Here is a 20,606-nt window from a genome sequence, read left to right as displayed (position 1 = left end):
TCTTTTTCCATCTTTGAGTGAAGTTACTCTTTTCTCTCCCAGGGAAACCCAGCAGCTGTACCTTTAGCTAGCAGACACACTGTGTTCACACAGTTTGCTGACATTTGTTTAGCTGATAAAAATGTTGAATTTGAAATTACATGCTACTTAGAAAAACCTCACTTATAACACTATAGATAATACCACTGAACCTAAAGTAACAAATCTGTTTTGAAAATATAAGTAGAAAGTGTTGTGGAAAAATATAGGGATTGAAAGTAGTCAGAAAAATAAATACTCATACTATTGCAGACAGCTAAATCTAGCTAGTATAATAAGTGAAGTGTTTGTACTTAATTACTTCCCACCCCTGCTGGATGCATTTATTTGTACATTAAAAAAAACAAACACACACACACAGCATTTGAGCAAAAGGTTTTATTTCACCAGGCTTTGTTTATCACAAGAGAACTGGGAAATCTGTACTGAACTCATGACAAAACTAGATCTCTTCATGAATAAAACAAATGCTTGTCTACAGAGGCTTCTGGTAGATTAAGCTTAAACATCTTTGAAAAAAAAAAAAAAAAAAAAAACCCCAAAAAACTTTTATTGTACAGTCTCTTTATGACCAGAGAAAAGAATGAGATCTAATGATTACTCTGATGTTTACTTCGAACTTCTTTTCAGATGTCCACAGACAGGCACTCAATACTGTAGTCCTCAGAAAATATAATTGAATAATAAAAATAAAAGACAAAAATCTATTTACACTCTCCTCTTTTCAATCTTCTTCCTGCTCCTCCTTTACCTTCTTTTTCTTTTTTTTCTTCTTCTCTGTTGTCTAGAGAGAGAGACAGAGAGAGAGAGAGAGAGAGAGAGAGAGAGAGTTCGATCATTAAAGGGGAGGAAGAAAAAAAAGGGATAATTTTAAAACTTTAGCTTCCATCTTACCTCAGTAACTGCTACCACCTCTTCTTCCTTTGGTTCTTCCATTTCCTCCTCTGCTTTCTTATCCTTCTTTTTCTTCTTTTTCTTCGGGGTCTCCTCTGCTGCCGCTGATGTTTCTGCTTGTTCTTCTTCTAAACACAGAGCCAGAACACTATCAGCATCACAGATCCAAATGCACAGGAGGCAGAGGATTGATTCCAAACTCACTCACCTTCTATTACCAACTCCCGTTTTGCCTTTTTGGGTTTGACTGCTGATGTCGTGGGCTCTGTGGCATCCTCTTCTTCTACCTCTTCAAACTTCCTCTTCTTCGATGTGGACGGAATCGTAGAATCACCTGACGGATCATAAATTCTCACTTCACTGTGAAGGAAAAGTAGTAGCAGGCATTAACCACCATACATGTGTAGATGTGGAAATATGCAAAATATGCTGCAAGTGACAACTAACCTCTTGTGCTGGTATTTCTCTACCTTTGCCATTGCTTTGCCTGTTCCACTGATTCTTCGGATCTGAAAAGAAAATGTGGATTCAATGACTAAAGGAGGGGGAAAAAATAACAAAAACAGGGATTTTACCAGGATAACAGATTCAGAAGAAATACAAAAATCCATTACATATAGTACTTTTCTACCTGGACACTCAAAAGTGCTATATTGGAGCAAGATACTACTTGCATTTAGCATCTTGCTCAAGGACTGGGGATACTGGAGTAGCCAGACATGGAATGGCGAACTGTCTGATTAGTAGATGACCTGCTCCACCTCCTGAGGTACAGCCACATTTGTGAACATGAGCCAGAACTGCTGTTGTGTTCTTAGGGCTAATGTTCAGACTAAAGCAAAACGAGAAACTCTCCAGTGATCAGACAAATCAAATTTGCAATTCTTTCTAGAAAATAGGGATATCCAGTCCTGTGAACTATAGGGGCGAGAGGCCATGTGGCTTCTTATCAGCAGTCAGTTCAAAAGCCTCTGATAGTACAGGGATGCATTGATGGTTATGCAACTGTCACATCTGGAGAGGCACCATCAATACTGAAAGGTATACACTGGATTTAGAGCAACACAGGATTACCATCCAGAGTAGAACCCTTGCATAGTTAAACCAGACAAAACTAAATGGCATAAGGCATCTATTACATGGTTTCACAGTAGAACAGGTTGGGTACTGGTCTGACCCAGACCTTTGACCACTGGAATCCATTGACACATTACAACGAAGACAAGAAAAGGATGACATTCATCTTCCCAGTTCCCAGACATTTAAGGACTGCTATAACAAAATGGGGTGCTATGCTGTGTTAATTATTAAACAGCTTTGTCCCATCATTCAACACTACCTTTTTTGCTGCTTAAAAATGGTAAGTTTTGGATTTTAAAAACTGCTAAGACCCAAACTCTTCCATGACATGCATTTTTAATTTCTCTTTGATATTTGGACATATTGGGACCTAATGAATGTAAAAACAAAGAATTACCAGATTTTTATTTTTGCCCATTTTTTGTTCCACATATGAGGACATAGCTGTGGGCGGTATAAACAGTATACAGTAGAAACAATATAAATTTGACCAACGGTAGACATTTTGACTATACCGCGATAGCGCATGGTGACGGTCTCATCAAGCGGTGCCTGTTTTGGTCGAAAACATTGCAGCGGCTGCGAACAATATCTGCAAATTATGCCGGGCGACAGTAACAGCAAAGAGACAAAGCACTTTTGGGATATGGGAAAAGCCAAAAACTGCACTTCCTCCACTTCCGTACCATTGATTCATTAATGCAGAATTTTCTCGCAGCTGCTCTATTCCCATGTTGTTGCAATATATTAATGATTAATCTCTCAGTCAGAACATGGCATATCATGTTTAGGTGGAAACTAGTGAGCAAACTTCCTGCTAACTTCTAACGCCGTTGAATTTAATAAATTCTGTTTTCATGGATGCCTGGATGTTAAACTTAATTGTTAAACCTGGTAAAGCCGCAACGCTGATTATTTTATTAAAAATTAAAGAATTTAGACAGTTTTTAACTCTCAGTGATGCTGTAGTGTTTGACTGACTTTGGGACCTGAAGGAGGAGTTTTGGACCCAGATTACTCCACGAGGCTCCTGACTACGGCAGCCGTAAGGCTCCGGTAATCCATCAAGCTGTACGCCTTCATAGCTTACCAAAGTCGTATTAAATTTTTTTTTTTTGACAGATTTCTGCGCAGCGTTTACCACATAAAATCAGTTAGAGGTCAGTAAGCACAACCAGAATTCATACATAAGGCACACTGTCAATTTTTGAGAAAATTAAAGGATCCTAAGCGTGCCTTATAGTGTGTAAAATACGTTATACAGAATATTGCGATATACATGTCACATGCTTCAAATTATACCGTGATATTGATTTTAGGCCATATTGCCCAGCTCTATGAGGACATTTGTTTTAAATTTCGATACAACAGTGGCAGTATACTGTCCTTGTAAGTGGATATCAGGCCCTTGTAGAGCAAGATTTAGTATTTTGGTCAGACAACCCAAAATGTGATGTCCACATATGTGGACGTCAGGGCCAAGGATGTTAAATAGCATCCCAACTTTTCTGGAATAGGGGTTGTAGCTGTACTTACCCCCTTATCTTCCAACTGACGTAGTCTGGCCTCCAGCTTTGCACGGTTCTCTGCACCCATTTCTGCATTTGTGTCTTCTCCGAGAGCATCATAGCGAATAGCCAGGGCTGCTTTAGCTGCCAGCATCCTGGAAATCTGCATTGGCATTACAGAAAACCAAAGCCTGAGTTGACAGCTTCACATTGTGGCCACCAACCATTATTCAGTCACATATCACACTCTAAGAACATACCTTGCCCTTGTTCTTAGCAGTTGTCTGGCCCACTAGAGAAGCATGGTATATGAGACCATACTTGGGTGTGTCTTTGCGCGTCTTCAGGGCTCTAAAAAGAGCCTTCTCTGCTCCAAGGATCTGGACTGTGGAGGCTGGATGCTTTGCCAGATTCAGAAGGGAACCTGGATCGCACAATGAATGAAACAAAGAACTGTAGCTATGGCGCTCTTCAAAGACCTGACTACTAGTGCTTTCACTGCCAGCTCAGATGAGGTAGTGACTTAAAACCATCAGTCATGTTCAGGAAAGTGACTTAGTGTCATCATCATCACTGCTAGGCCAGTTTTCACAAATGACATTCCCCCCCCCCCAAATTCACCTGCATGTGAGATGAGACGGGCGCCAACCAGCTCCCCCACCATTACAGTGAGGTTGGGAGCGATTGCCATCATTCTGTTCTTCAGGTAGTCGTAGAGCTGAGCCCGGTATTCTGAAATCTCTACCACCTATGGGAGAAAAAAAAAATAAAGAAAACATTCAAAAACAAATTCATGAATGCAGGGTACCAGTCACAAAAGGCAAAGACGCACAGAAAACCCTGTGTTTGCAACAGACAACAGTCATTGCCATCACAGTCACTGTAGCAAACAGTGAGCACACCACCTGATCACATAGGTGCCTGATGTTGCCAATGTCCTCCTCTGACACTTCTGTTCCCATGGAGATTTCAGCAGCCAGTTTAACCTCTGCCTCGATCTCCTCTGGGAGGATATCTGATAGATCAGAGCTGGCGACGTTTGTGCGATCACCTGCAGACACAAACATATGGCAGTTACTCAGGAATGTCACCACATGGAAGTTAAACCAATGCACGCAAGTCTTAGAGCAACAATACGCTGACTTTAAACAAGCTCAGAGCACTGTGGTTTACTCAGCCTGACAGGAAACCATAAAATTTTAAAGGATTGAAAGAGGCTCTGAATAAAATTAAAAGGTGCTAATGAATTTGAATGTGGAAATTGTAGGATGCTGTGTTTTTGCTGGCTTTACTCAAAATATTTAGGATATCTAAATATGCTTCTCTGACTGTGTTGTGCAAAAGCAGGATGGTCCTTACCTATCTTGCGGACACTCTTGCAGTAGGCTAAGTTGTCTGTGATCACTTTTCCCAGCTCAGGGAAATGCCAGCCATACCACTCTCTGCAACGCATTATGTAATTATTAAGTTCTTTGTCGAGGTCATCCAGAAGAGCTAGAAGCAAGGACGAAAACACAGTACAGCTGATGTTAACTGCTCAAATGATAATTTTTAGAGCAAAAATATCAATAATTGACATTTTTATTATCCCAAAAAGAAAAATCTAGATGTTTTCTTTGTTTGCAATGATAACAAACTGAAGGTTTTTGGACATTCTGAAAATAATTTAAACTGCTGATGGTTCTCTTGCACTACTGTCTGACATGTTGCAGGCACAACAACAGACATAACTGTGTAATACAACACTTACAAATAGCCTGCACAATCATTGTGTCCACCTTGTCAGGACTGAACTTCAGCTTGTAGCGGGATAAACTGCAACCAGATGAGAACACGAGTTAATTCAAATTTCTAGATTAATGAAGGGATTTTCAATAAGCTAGAGGATTGCTGCCTCAGTGGTAGTGACGAATGCTGAGAAAAATCTACACAAATATTTCAGACAGCAAATGTAATCATAGGCAGCAGTTGGATTCATATAACATAATATATGCACCACTAACCTGTGAGCCAACCCTAAAGACATAGCACTCATCTCCCTGGGAGGAAGTCCAGTGATGAGGCTCTCCATCTGACCCCTGATGCATCTCATCAGTTCAGCCACAGCAGGGCTGTGGACACAGCTCAGGTCCAGTTTTTCCTGAAGACCAGAAGTCATTAGAAACACAACGTTCGATAACAATGCTGTCTTTTAGGCTGACAGAAATATCAGTGACTTACTTTGATAACGCCACCGAGTTTTGCATCACTAATAGCCAGCTGCTCATGAGCTTCCTTGGCAACAACTTTCTTCAAGACCTTCTTCAGACTCTTGCCAAGTTTTCCCTCAACAAGGGCAGTTGCAGCTAAAAAGTGGAAATAGAGACTAAAATAAAGCTTAGCTGTGCTAAGCGCTTGCACAAAACACAAAAAGTGTCAACTCTCATATGTATGAGGAGGAATTGGTCTCAGCGGTAGTGACGACTGAGCAATACCTCATGTTTAATCAGACACAGCTTTGCATCACAGACTAATCTCAGGTGAACATTAGGGCTCAAATTTCTCATTACCTGCTAAAGCCTCTGTTGTGTCCTGGAACTTCTCAAAATGCTTCAGCTTAACGCTGGTAGGACAAAAGGAAATATATGGAAGTTACATTTCATCTACGATTTATAGTAATAAGTCCATTGTTATATTTCAGGTATAAAGAGTGCCGCCAGGTGGTAAAATGTAACATCAGCACTTACATTTTATTGGCTTTTTCGGGAGTTTCAAACTCCTTATACAGGCTGTCGACCTGCTGCAGTTTGGATTCATTGAGAACCTTAAAACACAATACACAGACATTAGTTAAAAGAAATATGTAAAGCAGTGAGATGGCTTACATCGTTAAGAATGTAACTTAAAGTAATGGCTGATGGACGCATTTGAACAACCTACAATTCTAAAATGCATGTGGAGTCAGCACCACCTCAGTGTGCACACGTGGTTGCAGGCCCTTCACAGTACAAGCTTGATGTTCACTTATGACTTAGCCAAGCTCGTGCGCAAACAAAACACCTTTAAATAAAAATGTAATCCATATCCACAAGTACAACGAAGAGATTGCTTTTTTCATACCGTAAATAACACGTTTATGACACCTACCGACTCTCAGTGAACTAGCTGGATGGCTAATCCGGGCTAACGCAAATTGCCCCTGTGCTAAAGTCGCCCATTTTAAAAAGATTGCAAACAATAGTCGAATACTTACTTTGAATATTGCATATCCAGCTGCGGTTTCAAACAACACGAGCATTTTGGCAACGCCTTAGTGCAGTTATTGCGCACACCTCTGGAGCCTTCACGTTTCCACCTCGATCACCACGCTGCTGCTCTCACTCTGAAACACACGCGGCGTGGACAGGGCACCAGGAAACTATTGGGTTGCCAGGTTCGTTCACATCGGTCGCTATCCCCCGAGCTTAACATTAAAAAGACAATTTAGGGTTTATTTATAGATAAGCGGAAGAAAATGTTTCTACGGATTGGTGTATCGCGGTGTATCTAATGCACCGTATTGTCAATACGTTTTCTTTACCTTAGAATATGTTTCTGCTTCTATTGTGGAAAAAATACACTTTGAAATACGTTTAATTACGCACACGGCATACAGGTTAATAAAATCGAGCGAGCGGCCACTTAGCTTATGACGCTTACAAGATTAATGTGTTGCTCTTTAGACAATGCAGTGCATTTATAATATCTACCAGGCGGCTTTTCACCAAAAATGGCAACCCAAGAGAATTTGTTACATTAAACCTCGCGAGAAGTTGTAGCCAACTACTGGTAAAATCAAAATTGCAGTCTAAGTCTCAAGTATAATTTTTTTTACCACAAAACTTTTTATACATATTAAAATACTTAACGTAAGTATGTATAGACATATATTTATTCGTTTTCGTCTGTGTTGGTTTATGGTCTTCCTTCTTTGGCGGATGTGACGAAACCATAGTTCGCTCAAAGTAAATACATGCGCCTATGAGGGCAACGCGTTGAGGAGAAGTTTCTCTAGAACTACCTTCATTCTCAGCGTGAAGAAAGATTTTGGCCTGGCGGTATGAACGAGTCGGCAAATTATCCTCCGCCCGACTTTGGCTCTCCTCCTTCCAATTCCTTCCAGTCGTTCCAGCAGCAGCAGTCGCACTCGAGTAGCTTCCATCCCACCATGTGGAGCTGGAGCGAAACGCCTACCGAACACACCTGGGGCTGCGACAGTAGTGTTGGCAGGCACCACGGGTCAGCGGCAAGTTATGGGTTCTCATCAAACCGTGGAAACCACGGACCTACACATACATACAGTGAGTGGAATATACAGTAGTTTCCCTATTGAAGATGGGTTCCTTCATGTTACTGTCGCCCTAAAGTGCACATGAAGGACCACATAATGTAAAGACTGACTTACACCATGGGGTTCTGCTCTAACAAAAAAGTCATAGATTTAGCAGTTATGTTGCAGTTAAGGAATAAGTGTTTAAAGCTTTATAGCATGTGTGAATGCAGCAAGTGGCGTCAGTGGGTTATTTGGTGTTAAAACACTTGAATTAGTTTCATAAAAGCCAACTAGTGACAGAACGGATACATCCGTGGAAGACAAGGAAAAATAAACTAAAAACAAAACCACATCCCCACAATAACTTTGATAGCAGATGTGTAGTTTAAGATACATGCAGTGCGCCTTTAGTCGCCATAAAGGACATGTCCGTGTGTCTGTTTTTTAAAGAAAGGTGTGTTTGAATTTCTTGCGTGTGTTTTCAGGTCAAAACTTTAGTCATGAATGGGATCGAGGTGGACATCAAAGCTACCGAGCTCCCAGCCATCATGGAAAAAAGGTGACATTTCTGAGAACTTTGTATTTATATTTAACCCTTGTATGGTGTTCGGGTCTGTGAGACCCGTGTTCAGTTTTTTTCAAAAGAAAAATTAAACAATTAATTTTTTTTTCACGTGTAAATGTGTTGTGTCTTTCCACTCACTCCACTTGATTATAACTGATTTATTTATAACATTTTATATAAAAGAAAAACGAGAAGCACATTAATTCATAAATGTGATCTAACAAAGGTAAAGGGAAAAAATTAACCATGTTTGCTGTTCATATGTCTTGTAATTGGGATGAAGTAAACATCTGTTGAGTAATTTAACATAAAATTGTTTGATAGTGTTAATTTGGAAAGCCAAAACTCTAGCGGGTCCACCAGACCCATGAACACTGGCTGAGTAACAAAAATACGAACACCACACAAGGGTTAAAGTGAATGGAACGTTGTTGGGAACTTTGAGCTTTTCACCCCTTGCAGAAAAACAGGAAAGAACCAGAGTATTCCCATTTTTGTGACACCTGCGACCGGGGCTTCAAAAACCAGGAAAAGTACAATGAGCATGTTTCTCAGCATGTCAAGGTATTTCACTCTAGGCTACTTACTAGATATATATTAGTGCTGTTCACATTGATATTCTTTACTTTTTACTGAGAGCTCCAATTGAATCCACTTTTAGTGTTCTGTGGCTGACTGCAGCTTCATGGCCCATGAAAAACTTGTCAGCATACACTGGAAAAATGTAAGTGGAAGAAGATGATGTAAAGTGATTAGCTTGTAGTAGTTCCCCTTTTCTAATGTGAATACTCTGTGTTGACAGAACCATGCACCAGGAACTAAAAGAATCAAACTGGACACACCAGAGGAGATTACTAAATGGAGAGAGGAAAGACGCAAGTTAGTTAGAAACTGTGGCAGTCATGAACTTTTGATGCAATTTTGCCATTAGTTAAGCCACATATGCATACTTCCCATGTCCAGTCATTAATTTGTCTTTACTGGTTTACTAGAAACTATCCAACACTTGTGAATATTGAGAAGAAGAAAAAAGTCCTGGAGGTGCGGGAGGAAACGGGAGCTGTCCTGGAAACAGCTCAGTTTGGGTAAATGTTTACATTTGAATGTATAAATTATGGATTTTGGTGTGCATCTCTTTTATTTTCTATTTTGATATACATTTTTTTAATTTGAAATGAAGTCTGTCTTACCAAAAAGTTAACTTGCATAAGCAATGATGTATTTATTTTCAGACGAATGAGAGGAAGAGGCAGAGGTCGTGGTTGGAAAAACAGAGGACTCCAAGGGCGACATCTGAGACGGCCACACTCATCGGACTGCATTGTTACAGAGAAGCCTAAACCACTCACCCACCCATGCAGGGACGGGGATCCACTCGGAGCATTAGCCACTAGTGACCATGGTGAGTTAATTGATCAAAGTTCAATCAAGCCTGTGCACAATCACCTACATAGAGGACAAGATCAAAAAGCTTTCACTGGTTATCCTCTGGTTATTCTTTGATTGAAATACACAGACACCCCTATATGGCCTGTAAATGGCCTGTATTTATATAGCGCTTTACTAGTCCCTAAGGGCCCCAAAGTGCTTTACATATCCAGTCATCCACCCATTCACACACACATTCACACACTGGTGATGGCAAGCTACATTGTAGCCACAGCCACCCTGGGGCGCACTGACAGAGGTGATAGTATATAATGATAGTGATATATATATAGTGCTCTGTTTTTCATTGGCTCCAAGATTCTGACAGAGATGAGTCCAGGACCAGTGGCTTGGTTGTGGCCCCTAAGAAGATGAGCTCAGCTCTGGGATCCCTAGTAGCAAACTACGGATCAATGACCGAAAGTGATGATGAACCAGGTGAGCACATAGTGTTTGCTGGATAATAGTCCAAAATCTTCACCATGCAAGAAAAATGCTAATGATTCTGTCTTGTTGAATTGTTTTTATTTTGTTGTTAATTTACACTTTTTACTACCTCACCTATGTCGCTTTTCCACTACCACCTACTTTACTCATCTACTCTGTTTCAGTCTTTTTACATTACCACCTCAATTTGGGTGGGGTTGTTATAGCAGCGCAACCCTAAAGTTCCTTGACATGAAGCACAAACGTAAATGGACTTTTCTACCCTCTCTTGGGTGCAGTCTGATGACATTTCATTTTCGGCTCAACTCTGCTCACTTCAAACCCCGGCCCAATAAGTGCTAAAAAAGTACCTGATACGGTACCACTGCCTACCGGAAAATCCTAAAAACCAAGCTGACTAGAATGGAGCCTTGCTTGCACGAATGCAGACTGTATTCTTTTGGATCCAATACATGTAAATTTGTCAGTGGGCACGTGCAAGAGTAATATACTTATAGAGTTTTTTCGTGTGTGTGTGTGTGTGTGTGTGTGTGTGTGTGTGTGTTAGGGGTGCAACGATACACAAAATTCACAGTTCGGTTCATTTCGATACTTTGGTGTCTATGTCAATGTTCTAATTTTTCATGTGTCTGAGCGAACACACAAACTCCCTGAGCGGTCCCTTGGACCACTGTGAGCAACAGCAGACGTGTCCACTGTGGTCACGCCAGCATCTAATCCATCCAAGTTACATGGTTTATTAAAATAATCAAATTACAGCATTTACATTTATGTTAGACTACTTTTAATTAACTGCTTTAGCCCACTTACTATGAAAATTTAAAAAATCTTGTTCATGACCTGTGCAGTATGTTAACACTATTGGAAGTAAAAATAACTTGAACTCCAATTTTGAAAGTGCAACTTTTTTTATTTATTTATTTATTTATTTATTTATTTATTTATTTATCATAAAGCTCTGACTTGTATTACGAGTACGAGTCTGTGGTCTGGAAGAGAGTTCTGTAACTCTGTCTGCAAAATACAGTATATAATGACCAATGTTGGGCAAATAATTATATAGTTATTTCTACAAAAAAGTTACTGAGTTTTGCAAACAAATTTTTTTGCAGCTGTTTACCTATAAATGCTGCCAAGGCATTTTTTTTAAACAAACATTTCAAAATATTAACAGAACAATCAGGTGTTCTGCATCAAATTTGATGCCACACAAATTATTTGTGCCACTCCAAAAAATAATTTCTGTCCACTATGAGTTAAAGGAGAACAACAGCCTGATACCTGCAGGCCTGACAACAGGAAATGTATCATTCCTGTAACACCTGTAACATTTAGCAGTCGCCTCATTGTTCTGACACACACGACAAAACTGTTGACTACACTACACACTAACTACACAAGATTTGCGCTAAACATCGCAAATCTCTCACATCTCAAAACACTCCTAAGACTTCCTCCCGTGTCTTAATAACTAAATGCCATGTTGCCATATAATTTTTTTTGATTGATTGACATGGTACATTTTTCGACCAATGGGAAAGGCTGGGGGCTGGTTTTGTTTTTGCTCAAACGCTGAGAGTGTTTCGATGGTTTTCTTTATAAAACGTTGTCTTTACCGTTTCTTCCCACATTGAATATAAACAACGATAGTATTCAGGGGAAAAAAACAAAACATTTCATATATTTTTATCATAACTCTGGTTTTACGTGGCCTATTAACACAATTTAAAAACTGGTATAAAGTCCACACTTTTTCCGTCAATTGGTCCATCTGTCCTGCTCACATCTCCAAGATGGGCCAAGATGTGAACGGTCTGCTACAGAACTTGCTCTGTCTTAAAACTCCTTTATAAGCAGCAAAGCGAACTTTAAGGTGCACACTACTAGCTGTATGTGATGGCAAAAAACCTGGGCTCAGATAAGAGAGCTCTTATCACTCCTACTTCCTCCCTGTCAAAACCTTCTGGTAAGAAAAGAGTGATGGAAACTGACACAGCGGAAAGCATTATTACGACGCTCAAGATGGCTATCGAAGAGCAAGGCGCTAACATCAAGAAGAGTATTGGCGACCTTAAGGTTACTATTAACTTTATCCACCTTTATTTCAGTACGAGAGACTTTTCCTTTTAGCTCCCTGAGATCTTCTGAGATAAAGCAGAAGAGAAAATTCAAACACTGGAAAACAAGGTGTTGGAGTTGTCTCGGTATAAACGAAGATGGAACCTGCGACTTCATGGGCTACCCGAAGAAGAAGGAGAAAACGTACGCAGTAAGGTTATTGAAATTTGCCAAAACATGGATCCTGACCACCGTGAAAAGTTCCCGGAGGTACTTGATTCAGTCCACAGGATCGGTCAACAACGTGAGTCCTCTTCTGCGCCACTGCCCCACGCCATAATCCTGCAATTAACAATGAGACACTTTCGAGACATCATCTGGAAGGCGGCGAAGCGATTTGACTACCTGAAGACAAGGAAGCTCCATTTCAAAGAAGATCTCTCTCCCGAGTACCGAGAGGCGCAACCAGCTATGGCCACAGGTGGAGAAAGCACGTAAGGAAGGGAAAATTGCCTAGTGCTTTTGTGAACAGAAAAGAAATTCACTGAAATCTCTTCGAGTCCTATTTGTGGATATACCTCAAGGTCTCTTTTCCTTATTGTTCTAAAGACTTATAGTATGCTGTTGCTGTTAAAATGTTTTGTGAAGCACTTTTTTAGACAGAGTAGTTCTGCTCTCTCTGAAGCTGACACACTCTTCTCAGGGTAAAAAGTTAATTTAGTTTGCAAAATTTCATCTTTGTCCTTTATTTCTTTTAATGCTCGAGGACTGTTGCGACTTTCATCTGTAAATAAAGCCGCGGCCGGCTGAGTTGGTTGTGTCCCTGTGACGCGCCTCCAATAATCCATAATGAGTCGTACTTGTACTTTGCGCATTTATTTTAAGAACAAAACAAAAACAAACATTTGCGCTTTCAATCAATTTACAACTAGCGCATGGATTAACTGGTGTGCCAAAAAATGACGGTCAACAGAAAAGTTTGCCCACAAACCACTCACCCAACACACCTGCTGCGAACACCGACATCAGGTAAATAGACTGTGACCACACCCACATACCATCACCTGAGACGCAGGTAAAACTATACACCTGTGCCACCAAAACAAAAAGGAAAAACATAAACATTGACTCTGGCTCTTACAAGGACTAAGGGACAATACCAAAAGGAAAGCTCTGTTTTTATATGCTAAAAGTTTGAATACTGACTTTTGTCTCTTACAAGAATCCCATGCTGAACTAAGGATGCTAACTTCTGGAAATCCCAATGGAGCGAAGATTTATGGAAGTCTCATGGCACAAACCATTCAGCGGGAACTCTGATTTTGAAGCATAAATTTAATGGAAAAATTATATCTTCAGAAACTGATCCAAAAGGATATTTTATTTTGCTGGTTGTGTGTTTTTCTTTTTTCTTTTTCTTTTTTTTCTTTTAATGATCAGACCCTCTTACTAGGTAACATTTACGGCTATAATAACAAACAGGAGAATATTGACCTAATACTTGTAGTAAATGAAAAAAATGAATCTTTAATTTGCTAATCTAAAGATTATATTAGGAGGAGACTGGAACCATTCACTCAATAACATGATAGATAGATTGCCAAGTAAAAGTTAGGAAAGTAGTAATTATATGTTGGATTTTATTAATGAAAGAGACCTAATTGATATCTGGAGATTCAAAAATCAAACCATTAAGGAATTTTCATGGAAAAATAGATCAGGTTCATTACAGTCTCGTATTGATTATTGGCTAATTTCTGATCCTTTATCTGAATATGTTTCTACATCAAAAATGTTGCCAACACCCTTGACAGCTCATAGAACAATTTTTTTTTGGAGATATGTTTGTATGCCAGTAATCCGTCTAAAAGAGTGAATTCATATTGGAAATTAAATAATTCTCTTCTACTGAATGATTCTTTGGTAAAGGAAATTAAAACAAAAATAGATCAGTATTAGAACAAGGCATGTGTTGAAAATGCTTTTTGTAAAAATTGGGAGCTCATGAAATTTGAATTGAGGTCCCTTTTAATGAAAAGAGGAGCTGAAATAGTTAAAAATAGAAGAGAAAAAAAAAGAAGAGTCGGAAATAATTTCATTTACAAGGCAAAAGGTGCCTTTGTGCGGTCAAGAAGGAAATGGCTTGAAGAGGGAGAACAAAACTCTAGCTAGTTTTTCAAATTAGAAAAACATCACAATACTCTTGGCAGCATGACTAAACTTTGTTCAGATGGGGTCATCACACAAGATCCTCAAGTGATTTCCAAGACTTGTGAACTTTTATAAAAATTTATATAAATCTAATTTTTCTACAGAAGCCATGGAAAAATTCTATAATTCCTTATTATATTAATATTAAATATTAAAAAAAATTAGTGACAATAATAAAACTATGTGTGATGCCCCATCACAACACTAGATATTGAAGGTGCTATTAATAAAATGAAACTTAAGAGTCCAGGGAATGACGGTTTGACTTCTGAATTTTACAAATTATTTTCAAAGGACTTATTGAAAGCATTGATAATGGAAAGCTCCCTCCTTCCTTGACTCAGGGACTGATTACTTTGATTCCTAAACCTCATAAAGACGCCCTTTTGATAGAAAATTGGAGACCTATTTCACTCCTGAATAATGATTATAAAATAATTGCTATGTGTTTGGCTAAAAAATTAAAATGTGCACCTAATTGATGAAACAGTCTGGTTTTATGACTGGCAGACACATAACTAACAATATAAGACTGGTAATTGATATTTTGGATCATTCAGATTTAATCACAGATAATAGTTTCTTTTCTTTTTTTCCTTTCTTTTTTTTTTTCTTTTTTTTTTGATTTTTATAAAGCTTTCGACTCCATTGAACATGAATTCATGTTCAGAGCACTTGATATTTTTGGTTTTGGAAATATGTTTAAAAAATCAATTCAAACTTTGAGCTATTTGCATCTGCATATAATCAAACATATCAAAGATTTGATAATAACCGTGGGATCCGTCAAGGTTGTCCATTTTCTGCATATCCTTTCCTTCTTCCTATGCAGTTACTCTGTATTCATTTTAAGAACAGCAGTGTAATGGGTCTCTCTGTTGCTGGCAGAACATTATCTATTACTCAACTAGTAGATGACACAACACTTTTTTTTTTTTAAAGGATAAATATTAAGTTGATGAAGCTCTCAAAGTTCTCAATAATTTCTCAATAGCCTCTGGTTTAAGACCACTCAACATTACAAAATGTGAACTTCTCCCTGTTAAATTCTGCACAGATACAATTGTATCAGGTGTTCCTGTTAAAAATAAGGTTAAATATCTTGGTATTACCATTCAAAAAGACTAAGATGCTAGATTATCTGAAAATTTCGACCCTCTTATAACTGCAATACAACAAAGATTTAATCTTTGGCTTCAAAGAGATTTATCCATTACTGGAAGATCGTTAGTAGCCAAAGTTGAAGGCCTCTCCAGACTTATATATGCAGATATGGTACCTGATGTTTCAAAAGAATTATGCACAAAAATTGATAAAATATTATTTAACTTCATTTGGAAAAAGAGAATACATTATATTAAAAAAATGTAATGATAAACAAGTTGTGTTCTGGTGGCCTAAATTCTTTAGATTTCACTTCCTTAAATGTGTCTTTTAAAATCAAATGGATCAAACTCTTTTTAAAAAATCCCATTTCAATTTGGAATTTTATTACCAACCATATCTTTAACTCACTTGGAGGAATGCACTTTCTGCTAAAATGCAATTACAATATCTCTAAATTACCGATTAAACTCTCCAACTTTCAGTCAACTCCTATCTCTTGGTTAATGATATACTCTCACAACCTTTCTCCCCATAAAGATCTCATTTGGAATAATCAGGATATTAAATTTAAGAACAAATCAATATATATTCAGAAATGGGTGGATAGGAAAATTTTACTTGTTAGTCAATTACTGAATGATAATTGTCAATTATCAATTAATTTTATAAACACCAAAATTGATCCCTCATGTAAACTGAAGTTTCAACATATTCTATTTGGCCTCTCACATACTGATAAAATAACTCCAGGAAAAACATATATTATCAATCTTCTGATTATTTTTGCCAAATTTCACATACAAAATTTTCTCAACAGCGCCCAAACATATTTGCTTTTAAAACCCTGTTTTCCAATTATCTAGAGAATCTAAAGAACAGCACTAACTCCAAAGGCCATGCCAGTAGTGCACAATTGCGCACACGCAGATTAGAGGGAACATTGGGTGTCACGGTTAGATATTTTTTTCGATACATTTATTTTGTTATTATATTATTTTTTGCATCTGATGGCGAAATCACTCATCTGTGGAAAAGAGTTTATTACAGAGAAATGGCTCTTTCCAAAAGAAAAGCAATTTTGTAGACAGCATTAAAAGTAGCAATTGCCCTTTGCCCTCTTAGAATCATGTTCTAACGGGTGTCTAAATGACTCGCCGTTCGTAGCATGCGTGCTTGGTGTTGTTGTTGGTGTTGTTTTTGTCTGCTTCCACTTGTCTTTGCACTAGTGTGATGTCGGCGTAAATGTGTAATCATATTTGTTGCGTTCCGACCGATGTAATTGAGCATTGCTTGTTACATCCGACATACTGTTGTACTTTTTTCCACAACAGGCTTAAGTAGGGTCATACTTCACATGAAAACCAAAATGGTTCCAAACGCCAGATCTGAATGACGGTGGATGAGGTTCAGTTTTGGGTAGCGTTGAGGAGTTGCCATGCAAACTTGGCTGAATGCATATGGGCAGCACTCAGTTGATCTGCGCCCGACAATGCACCCTAGACAGAGTAATCAAATGCAGATCCACTGAGCCCTCAACACAGACGGCATCGTCAGAAGAATATTTGATCAAATAAATTAAAAATTTTGTATCGTTCCATACGTTCAATACATATGCGTACTGAACTGAAGGCACTGTATCGAACAGTTCAATACAGATACGTGTGTGTGTGTGTGTGTGTGTGTGTGTGTGTGTGTGTGTGTGTGTGTGTGTGTGTGTGTGTGTGTGTGTGTGTGTGTGTGTGTGTGTCCTGAGTCACAATAACTTGCCCTAGTTTTCATCAGATTCAACATTAAACATGTACTTTAATTTTATCTCGGAGTAGCTCTGTTGTTGTTTGGTTTTATTATGTAGTTTATAACAAATCTTAGTGGGGGATAGGTTAATTGGTTAATCCAAATTGTCACTAGGTGTGAATGTGAGTGCGAATGGTTGTCTGTCTCTGTGTTGGCCCTGCGACAGACTGGCGACCTGTCCAGGGTGTCCCCCGCCTCTCGCCCTATGACAGCTGGGATAGGCTCCAGCGCCCCCCGCGACCCTGAAAAGGATAAGCGGACGCGAATGGATGGATGGATGGATATATAACAAAGTGTAACTTATGTCCAGTGTTTCTACTAACGCTTGTGCTTTTGCGTTTTAGCCACACCCATTCAGAGAGGTAAGGAGCTGGTGCAAGAGAACCAGGACCTTCTAAACTTAATACCACCCAACCCTCAGGAGAGGGCACCTGCCAGGGGTAGAGGGGCTTTTTTACAGAATGCAGAGAGACAGAAAACAGTTCAGACAGATTCCAGACTTCACATGCCCAACAGCAAAGGGGAAAGAGCGGGACGAGGAAGACTACCACAGTCACATCGCCCCACTTTGCTTGAGATGGTATGGAAGTCATTTGACACTGCGTGCGTATTTATATGATTTTGATTTAGTAAAAAAGGACACGCTGTTTAAAGCTATACTATTTAGATGTGTTATTTAGTCCAACTCTTGTTTGTCTCTTTGTTTAGTTACTGGCTCCAGATATCCGACACGAGAGGAATGTCCTCCTGCAGTGTGTACGCTACATTGTCAGAAACCACTTCTTTGGGCTGGAGAGCAGATGTCACAACCAGGAGAAAACTGGAAACAAGGGCACAGCAGCTGTTACAAACGGAGAGCATGAAGGAAGATGGGAAGAATCATCAGAGAAAATCCAAGTTGCGTCCCCGTTTGCCTTCTTGATTAGTAGTGAGGGACATTCAGCAGTCCTGGATCTTGGCAGTACGGAGGGTTTAGTTACTAGTGAAGTTTCTGCAGTTAAGCAAGCTCCTTGTATACTGAATCACCAAGGGTCTACACGAGAACCTAATGAACCTACTGTGGAGTCTTTAGGAAGTGTTGGTGATTATACAGGTGATTTCATCCCAAATACTGAGGAGACAACAGCCAGTGATGTAAACCATCTGGATGTGTCCTCGAAGGATGGGATCACATGTATCTCAAATATGTATGATGATGAAATATGGGAGACCCCCAGTGTTCAAGTGTGAAAGACCCAAAATAGTTGGTCTTATTTTGTCCTAAACATCAAACTGAGATTCCAAATATGAATGAAGAATTTCTGTGGACAGGAATGATTTTTTTTTTTTTTTTTTTTTTTTATATATGAGTTTATTATGTAAAGACAGACTGTCTTGTAAAATAAATCACGTGATTTGTAGTGATGAATTCTGAATCTTTATCTTTTCAGTGTTTGACTATCAATAAAAGGAGTGAACTGAAACGTGTGGTAAAGTACATTCACACTACCACGAGAGAAAATATACCTAGTGTTTGACTTGCAGTAAATTCGCACCACGGCTGGAAAGTGTGTTAGAGTTGACCCACTGTCTATTGAATTCAATGACATGAAAGTCAGGCAGGTTTACAAGTTTTGTTTGGGTTTTTTTGTTTGTTTTTTTACCAGTCTTTTCTTCTTCTTTTTTTTAAATGGTTGAATAGATGATGGTACATCTATAGTTTAAATTTGTGCTTTTTTTTCCCATTTAAACTGATTGTTTGAACTTGGTTTTGTATTTCAACTCTCCCCTTTAATGCACTAATTGTTTTAGCAGACAGCTTTCCAGTTTCAAACTATTTAACTTCAAAGGTCAGTTATCTTATTCCAATGACAGATTACTATTGGTTTAAATTAGAGATGGACCATCCGATATTACGTATCGGTCCGATACTGACCTAAATTACTGGATCGGATATCGGAGAAAAATAAAAAATGTAATCCGATCCATTAAATATCACGAAAGCACGTCACAAAACTTGCAACACGCCGTAACTCACCTCAGAACGTTAGCACGTCGGAGCAGTATGCATCACTGATAGAGCGGCTGTGGCATGCGGGACCTGTCGGTGGTCTGGATAGCATGTGGAGCTTCGCTAGCAACCCGGCATTTCATCTCCGACAAAGTTATCCCGAGAGAAGTAAAGCAAGTGTGTAAGTCCATCTCTGAATGTTTGTAAAGCATTCCTGCGTTAAGCTTAACAAGCGACTGCCTCTCCTGCTGCTACTTCAATCATGAAACTGCTTAACGATCAGCTGATCAGCTTTTCTGTCGCGAGTCCGTGTCTCTAGTTTGCTTTTGGCCCACTTTGCACCAGAAAGAGGAAACCAGCGGCTGAACAACAGCAGCACGTTTAAGCTTGATCAGCTGTTGTTAGAATTTATTTAATATTACTTTCTACTCGAGGATCTTTTTCTACATAGCTGATGCTGGTAACTGTGCAGGGGCGGATCTAGCAAAGTTTAGCCAGGGGGGCCGATAGGGCATTAACAGGGAAAAGGGGGCACAAAGACATACTTTTCTTTCTTATTCTCATTTAAAATGTCTAGCTTTTAATAAATAATTATCTGACACCCAAAGTTTTAATTTGATGTAAAATGAATAGAAGTCAATTACTGTATATAGTAACTATTAAGTCTAATATATATACCCTAGTAAGCTATAGTACTTTTTCCTTTGGGAAGGTACCATCTGTGCAGTCTGCAATTTTGTTGAAGAAAGATGTTGAATCTATTTAATATTTCTTGAAAAATAATTGATTTCTGTGCATTTTTTTTCACACTGCATCAAATTAAGGTTGATTACGTCGATTAAGCATCATGAGGTGGAGCGTGAGGGGTGGTTCCCTATTTTTTATTTATTTATTTTTGTTGTTGCTGGGAGTTGGAACCCTATTAGTTAGGTTGCTTAATATTTATGCTAAGTACTCTTTAAAATACCAGAATAGGGAGGATGGTGCAGGTTTAAGTTTATTAGATTGATCAGTATTGCTGAACTATGAAAAAATTTTTTTTTTGCATACAGGTATAACAGAATAGCTTTAGTGTAGTTGTTGTTTTAAACTTGAGTATGAACTTATACAAAATGCAGCAAGATATTTAAAAAACAGTTTTGTTGATTAAAAAACACTATATCGGATTCATATCGGTATCGGCAGATATCCAAA

The 20,606-nt window shown here is 38.8% G+C and overlaps 2 protein-coding genes and 1 non-coding gene across 5 annotated transcripts; 1 reads left to right on the top strand and 2 right to left on the bottom strand.

The window, feature by feature from the left end:
- Positions 1-402: 402 nt before the first annotated feature.
- nop58 (NOP58 ribonucleoprotein homolog (yeast)) lies at positions 403-6,936 on the bottom strand. 2 transcript variants are annotated; one of them, XM_086281606.1, is made up of 15 exons: positions 6,754-6,936; positions 6,248-6,324; positions 6,071-6,123; positions 5,742-5,866; positions 5,525-5,661; positions 5,272-5,336; positions 4,881-5,015; positions 4,427-4,572; positions 4,143-4,269; positions 3,782-3,945; positions 3,550-3,684; positions 1,381-1,442; positions 1,142-1,293; positions 934-1,058; positions 403-823 (listed from the first exon to the last, which is right to left on the bottom strand). In XM_086281606.1, the coding sequence occupies exons 1-15, from the start codon at positions 6,796-6,798 to the stop codon at positions 764-766; spliced, it is 1,608 nt and encodes a 535-aa protein (XP_086137732.1). In that variant the 5' UTR covers positions 6,799-6,936; the 3' UTR covers positions 403-763. The 2 variants fall into 2 exon arrangements, with proteins under 2 accessions (XP_086137732.1, XP_086137731.1); XM_086281605.1 differs by having other exon boundaries at positions 934-1,061; positions 6,754-6,922.
- LOC147302231 (small nucleolar RNA SNORD11B) lies at positions 4,021-4,104 on the bottom strand. Its single transcript, XR_015127461.1, has one exon. It is a non-coding gene; the product is annotated as a small nucleolar RNA SNORD11B (small nucleolar RNA).
- nufip1 (nuclear FMR1 interacting protein 1) lies at positions 6,725-18,900 on the top strand. Of its 2 annotated transcripts, none has more exons than XM_086281603.1 (10): positions 6,725-7,840; positions 8,298-8,371; positions 8,840-8,941; positions 9,039-9,101; positions 9,180-9,256; positions 9,370-9,462; positions 9,610-9,779; positions 10,124-10,243; positions 17,767-18,025; positions 18,131-18,483. In XM_086281603.1, exons 1-10 carry the CDS (start codon positions 7,600-7,602, stop codon positions 18,342-18,344), a joined length of 1,413 nt encoding a protein of 470 aa, XP_086137729.1. In that variant the 5' UTR covers positions 6,725-7,599; the 3' UTR covers positions 18,345-18,483. The 2 variants fall into 2 exon arrangements, with proteins under 2 accessions (XP_086137729.1, XP_086137728.1); XM_086281602.1 differs by having other exon boundaries at positions 6,746-7,840; positions 17,767-18,002; positions 18,131-18,900.
- Positions 18,901-20,606: the final 1,706 nt, after the last annotated feature.

Source organism: Aulonocara sp. 'chitande type north' Nkhata Bay, linkage group LG23 (assembly GCF_057382095.1).
Source record: "Aulonocara sp. 'chitande type north' Nkhata Bay isolate Kocher_YH1m ecotype deep benthic linkage group LG23, A_spYH_male_GT1.1, whole genome shotgun sequence".
Classification (NCBI taxonomy): Eukaryota; Metazoa; Chordata; class Actinopteri; order Cichliformes; family Cichlidae; genus Aulonocara; species Aulonocara sp. 'chitande type north' Nkhata Bay.
The sequence above is the reverse complement of the archived record's forward strand: the minus strand, read 5'-3'. Positions and strand labels throughout refer to the sequence as shown.